The sequence below is a fragment of the Penaeus vannamei genome, chromosome 6 (assembly GCF_042767895.1).
Source record: "Penaeus vannamei isolate JL-2024 chromosome 6, ASM4276789v1, whole genome shotgun sequence".
NCBI lineage: Eukaryota > Metazoa > Arthropoda > Malacostraca > Decapoda > Penaeidae > Penaeus > Penaeus vannamei.
In genome coordinates, this window is record NC_091554.1 from 4,882,219 (window position 1) to 4,888,669 (window position 6,451).

Consider the following 6,451-nt stretch of genomic DNA (forward strand, 5'->3'; position numbering starts at 1 on the left):
AAAACCAACATGAAAATGAACACAGCATTAGCAATAACAACAGCATAATAACAACAACAAAACCCCCAAACAACAACAACAAAATCCAATAATAAAGGAAATAATAAACAAAACCCCCAAATAAAAAAAAAATCTAATAATAAAGGAAATAATAAACAAAACCCCCAAATAAAAAAAAATAAAAAATCCAATAATAAAGGAAATAATAAACAAAAACCCCAAATAACAACAACAACAACAAAATCCAATAATAAAGGAAATAATAGCAATAACGATACAGATTAATATCAAGTTGATCAGATCACCATTAACCAGAATATCGGTTCTCTGACCCGTTCCTGAAACTCCCCTGGGGCGGTTTCCCAGAAGAGAGACGTACCCGCATGGAAGGAGGGGAGGCGGAGAGGAGGGAGGGGGAGAGGAGGGAGTGGTGGAGAGGAGGGGAGGGGGGGAGAGGTGGGGAGAGGAAGTGGAGGAGGGGAGGGAGGGGGAGGAGGGGAGGAGGAAGGGAGGGGAGGGAGGGGGAGGGAGGGGGAGGGGAGGAGAGAGGAGGAGAGAAGAGGAGGAGAGGAAGTGGTGTGGAGGGGAGGGAGAAGGAAGCGAGAGGAGGGAGGAGTGGGGAGGGAGGGAAGGGAGGGGGAGAGGAGGAAGGAGGAGGGAGAGGAGGGGAGAGAGGGGAGGGGAGGAGGAAGAAGGAGGGGAGAGAGGAGGAGGAGAGGAGAGGGAGGGGAGGGAAGAAGGGAGGGAGGAGGAGGGGAGGAGGGGGAGAGGAGGGGAGGGAGGAGGAAGGAGAGGGAGAGGAGGGAGTGGTGGAGGGGGGAGAGGATGGAGGGAGGGAAGGAGAGGGAGGGAGGGAGGGAGGAGGAGAGAAGGAGAGGAGGGAGGGGAGAGGGAGGGGAGGAGGTGAGAGGAGGGAGGAGGGGAGAGGAGTGGGTGGAAGGGGAGGGAGGAGTGCGGTGGAGGGAGTGGTGGAGGGGAGGGGAAAGGAAGAGGAGGGGAGGAGGGGAGGAGGGGAGGAGAGGGGAGGGAGGGGTGGGAGGGGAGGAACTCCCCTTGGGGCGGGTTTCCCAGAAGAGAGACGTACCGGCATGGAAGGAGGGAGGAGGCGTGAGAGGAGGGAGGGGGAGAGAGAGGAGAAGGGAGTGGAGGGAGGAGGAAGAGGAGGGGAGTGGTTGGAGTGGTAGGAGGTGGAGGAGGAGGGAGGGAGAGGAGGTGAGTGGTGGAGAGAGGAGGGAGGGGGAGAGGAGTGGAGAGAGGGGAAAGAAGGGGGAGTGAGAGGGGAGAGGAGGGAGGGAGGAGAGGGAGGAAGGCAGGAGGAGGGGAGGGAGGAGGGAGTGGTGGAGGAGAGGAGTGGAGGGAGGGGAGGAGGGGAGGAGGAAGGAGGAGAGGAGGGAGGAGGGAGAGAGGAGAGGAGGGAAAGGAGGGGGAGAGGAGGGGAGGGAGGGAGGGAGAGGAGGGAGTGGTAGAGGGGAGGAAGGAGAGGGAGATAAGGGGAGCTTGGAGGGTGGGGAGAGGAAGGGGGAGGCGGTGGAGGGAGGGAAGTGGAGGGAGGGGTGGGAGGGGGAGGAGGGAAGGGGAAGGGGGAGAGGAGTGGAGGAGGGGAAGGAAGGGGAGGGAGGGGGGAGAGGAGGAAGGAGAGGAGGGAGGAGGGAGTGAGGGAGGGAGATGGAGGGGGAGAGGAGGGGAGGGAGGAGGGAGGGAGGGAGGGAGGAAGAGGGAGGCGGGAGGGAGTGGAGGAAGGGGGAGGGAGGGAGGGAGGAGGGAAGAAGGAGAGGGATGGAGGAGGAAGGAGGAGGGGGAGTGGGGAGGAGGGGAGGGAGGAGAGGGAAGGCGGGAGGGAGGGAGGGAAGGAGAGAGGGGAGAGACGAGGGGAGGGGGAGAGGAGGGGGAGGGAGGGAGTGGAGTGGTGGAGGGGAGGGAGTGAGGGAGAGGGAGGGAGGAGGGGGGAGTGGAGGGGAGGGAGGAGGAAGAGGAGGGAGGCGGGGGTGGAGGGAGGAGGGAGAGAGGGAGAGGGAGGGAGGCGGTGGAGGGGGAGGAAGGGGAGAGGGAGATGAGGGGATGGAGGGGGAGAGAAGGGGGAGGCGGGTGGAGGGAGGAGTGGAGGGAGAGGGAGGGAGGGGGGAGGAGGGAGGAGAGGGAGGAGTGGAGAGGAGTGGAGGAAGAAGGGGGAGGGAGGGGGAGAGGAGGGAAGGAGAGGGGGAGGAGTGGAGGAGGAGGATGAAGGGAGGAGGAAGGCAGAGGAGGGAGGGAGGAGGATGGGGAGGAAGAGAGGGGGAGGAGGAAGAGGAGGGGAGGGAGGGAGGAAGGAGGGGAGGGAGATAGAGGAAGGAGGGGGAGGGAGGGAGGAAGGGAGAGGAGGGAGGAGGGAGGAGGAGGAAGGGGAGGGAAGAGGGGGAGGGGGAGGAGGAGGTGAGGGGAGGAAGAGGGGGAGGGAAAGGGGCAATGGAGAATGGGATAAAGGAGAGAAGGGGCGATATATTTTGGAAGCGGGGGAATGGCATAATAAGAGGAGGAGGAAGAAGCACCGAAAATGGAGGAGAGAAATGGAAGGAGGGTAAAATGGAGAAAAACCAAAAAGTGAAGTAACGAGGGAGGGGGAGAGAGAGAGAGAGAGAGAGAGAGAGAGAGAGAGAGAGAGAGAGAGAGAGAGAGAGAGAGAGAGAGAGAGAGAGGGAGAGAGAGAAGAGGGAGAGGTGAGAGAGGGAGAGGAGAGAGGGGAGAGGGAGAGGGAGTGGGTGAGGGAGAAGGAGAGGGAGAGAGAGAGAGACGAAGAAAGAAAGAAAGAGAGAGAGAGACAAAGAAAGAAAGAGAGAGAGAGACGAAGAAAGAAAGAAAGAGTGAGAGAGAGAGACGAAGAAAAGAAAGAAAGAGAGAGAGAGACAAAAGAAAAAGAGAAAGAGAAATAAGACTAGACCAAAAGCAACAAAGAACACAAAGAATTAAAAAAAAAAAAAAAAAAAAAAAAAGCAAGGTCGGGAAGGTAATAATGAAGATGGAGAGGAAAGTAGGTTAAATTATTTCTTCTTCTCAAGGTGAAGTCCAAGACCACACGCACAAGCAGGTCCGATGGCGTGCGGGGGAGGAAGCCGGAGAAAGGGAGAATGGGAGAAAGGGAGAAAGGGAGAGGGGGAGAATGGGAGAGAGGGAAAAAGAAAGGGAGAATGGGAGAAAGGAAGAAAGGGAGAATGGGAGAGAAAGGGAGAAAGGAAGAAGGCCGGAAAAAGGGAGATAGGGAGAAAGAAGCCTTCGAAAAGGAGAGAGGGAGAAAGGGAGAGAGGGAAAAGAGGAAGAAGCCGGAGAAAGGGGGAGAGGTAGAATGGGGAGAAAGGGGGAGAGGGAGAAAGGAAGAATGGGAGAAAGGGGGAGAGATGGAGAATGGGAGAAAGGGGGGAGAGGTGGAGGAAAGGGAGAGAGGAAGAATTGAGGAGAAGGGGGAGAGAGGGAGAAAGGGAGAGAAGGAAAAAGGAAGAATTGGAGAAAGGGAGAGAAAGGAAAAAGGAAGAATTGGAGAAAGGGAGAGAAGGAAAAAGGAAGAATTGGAGAAAGGGAGAGAGGGAAAAAGGAAGAATTGGAGGAAAGGGAGAGAGGAAGAGAGGGAGAAAGGCGAAGAACAAATGGACGAGAGGGAGGTGAGGAAAGGGGTGTGGGGGGAAAGGGAGAGGGGAGAGGGAAAAAGGGGACAGGGGGAAGGGGAATGGGAGAGGGGAAAGGGGAGAGGGGGCAGGGGGGGAGGGGAGGTGAGGAGAGGAGTGAGGGGGAAGAGGAGGTGAACAAATTTCTCGTTCTCTATCTTTCTTCTTTATTCCCCTCCTCTTCTGTTTCTGTTTCTCTTTCAATCGATCCATCAACCATTCGAAAACGAATTAATAATAATAATAAAACAAATAAATAAAAAAATAAATAAAATAAATAAATAAACAGATAAAAACGAAAAAATAAATAAATAGATAAAAACGAAAAAACATATATAAATAGATAAAAACGAAAAAATAAATAAAAAGATAAAAACGAAAAAATAAACAAATAGATAAACACGAAAAAAAAGATAAAAACGAAAAAATAAAAACAATCCCATAACATAAAGAGCCCCGAAACATCATAGCTACATAATCAAACTACATAATCAACGACTATTCACAACAAATTTCCACACTGAACAATCTATGAACATCTGGATTAATTCTATTCACTCGATACACAATCAGATTACTAAGATCGGATTCAGGAATTTCTCAGCAGCCTATAGCAATAAAAAAAATTCTAAATCAACTTTAAACCTTATTCACATTTTTTTTTAATTGATGTGATTAAATGTTTAATTCGACCGGGATCTGGAATTCTTAGCAGCCTATACAAATATTTGTTTTTTTTAATTAATTTAAAACCTTATTCGTCGATTCTATTTAATTGATGTGATTAAATGCTGTGTTGTTCAGATTTGTACAAGTGTTATATGACTAACAAACAAAGGATATTTATATTTGTTATTGATCCTATATAAAGAGCAGATATTTTACCTTATCCCTCTCATCTTTCCTTCTGTCTTCCTTCGTTCTCGAAATAAAATACCGGAGAAAAGAAGAGAAAAAGAATAAAAAATGAGAAAGAATACTAAAAATCGTCCGAATCCACAGCGTCCGATGAAAGGACGGTTAAAAAAACGCGTCCGAAAGCTTTGCCGCCGACTTCAACTTAATGAACTCGTCCGAAACGCCGGGTCGTAAATTTCGCGCGAACTGTCCTCGTCCGAAAGCCCTGTCGCATTAACGTCGACAGATGCATCCCCTCCTTGCTCAATAGCTGTCACTGAACAGCTCAAGACTTTTTCGAACTTTAGAGCGCGGCTCATTTGCATACCATTAGCCAAGGTAGAGCAGTCAGGCTTCGGTGAGAGAGAGTGTCGAACGCGCGATAACTTTTTCGAACACACGAATACGAACACACGAATACGAACACTCACAACACAGACACACACACACAGAGACAGACATACACACACAGACACAGACACACAAGCACACGCACACGCACACATACACACGCACACACACAACACACCCACACACACAAACACAGGCACACAAAAACAAACTATTACAGACACTATTCTATCTCACAAACGCGCAGTCAAGTTACCTAACCTCAGCAGCGCCACCTGTATGACCTGTGAATGCATAACATATCCTGGTCCTTTTTGTACCTGTTCCGGTCTCTATCCTCCCTTCCTCTCTCTCTCTGTCTCTTTTATTTATGTTTCCCTCTCTCACTCCCTTTCTCTTCTTTTCTCTCTCTTTTTCCTTCCTCCCTCTATTTCTCTCCCCCCCCCTTCTCTCTCTCTTTCCTTATCCCTTTCCATCTCCCCTTTTTCTCTCTTCTCTTTCTTTTCCTCCCTCCCTCCTTCTTCAAAACTCCTCCACTCCAGCCCTCTCCCCTTCCTACTTCTTCTCTACCCCTCCCTCTTCCTGCCTCCCCTTCCCCTTCCCCTTCCTGCCTGCTCCTCCTCTCCCCTTCCTTCCTGCCTGCCTCCTCACCCCTCCCCTCTCCCCTTCCTGCTCCTCCTCCTTCCTCCTCCCCCTTCCTTCTTCCTGCCTGCCTCCTCCCCCTTCCTGCCCTCCTCCCCCCTCCCCCTTCCTCCTCCTCCTCCTGCCTGCCCCTCCTCCCCCTCCCCCTTCCTCCTCCTTTCCCTCCCCCCTCTGCTCCTCCGCTCCTCCTCCCTCCCCCTTCCTCCCCAAGAAACAAAGCTAAAACACCCCTCCATTGGCAGCTTCTCCGCCGTAAACAAATATCCTCCGACCAAACCCTATATGCATATAAATCGAGAGGAACCCCCGATGGATCCTCCTGCCATGCTTCCGGGGGGGGGGGGGGGTAAAGGAAGTCGGGGTAGGGGAGGTAGGGGGTTGGGTAGGGGAGGGTGGGTTTGGAAGGGGAGGGGGGGTGTTGGGTAGGGAAGGTAGGGGGAGGTGGGGTGTTGGGTAGGGGAGTGGGGTGTTAGGGTAGGGGAGTAGGGGGTTGGGTAGGGAGGTGTGGGTTGGGTACAGGAGGTGGGGGTTGGGTAGGGGAGGTGGGGGCTGGGTAGGGGGATGGGGCTGGGTAGAGAAGGTGGGGGAATGGAAAGGGAGGTAAAGGGAGGGGAGGGGGTGAGGTGGGGGGTTGGGTAGGGAAGAGGTAAGGTTGGAAGGGGGCTGGGGGGCTGGGGTAGGGGTAGATGAAGGGGGCTGGATAGGGGTAGGTGGTGGGGGAATGGAAAGGGGAGGTAGGAGGGAGGGGGGAGGTAGGAGGGAGGTTAGAGAGGAGGGGGTTAGGTAGGGGAGGTGGGGTGTTGGGTAGGGGAGAGTGGGGCCTGGGTAGGGAGTTAGGAAGGAAGGGGAGTTGAGAGGAGGGAGGAGGGAGGGGGGGAAGGGGGGAAAGGGGTCTACAATGACTCGAGGGAACTGGGAGGGATGAGGGA

At 53.1% G+C, this 6,451-nt stretch overlaps 1 protein-coding gene across 1 annotated transcript in view; it reads left to right on the plus strand.

The window, feature by feature from the left end:
* Nucleotides 1-6,451, plus strand: part of LOC113824985 (multiple C2 and transmembrane domain-containing protein) — a 99,995-nt gene that overhangs the window by 57 nt on the left and 93,487 nt on the right. The window contains exon 1 of the mRNA XM_070123218.1: nt 1-30. This exon is cut by the window's left edge and continues 57 nt beyond it. Coding sequence (XP_069979319.1) covers nt 1-30 — 30 coding nt within the window. The remainder of the gene's footprint in view (nt 31-6,451) is intronic.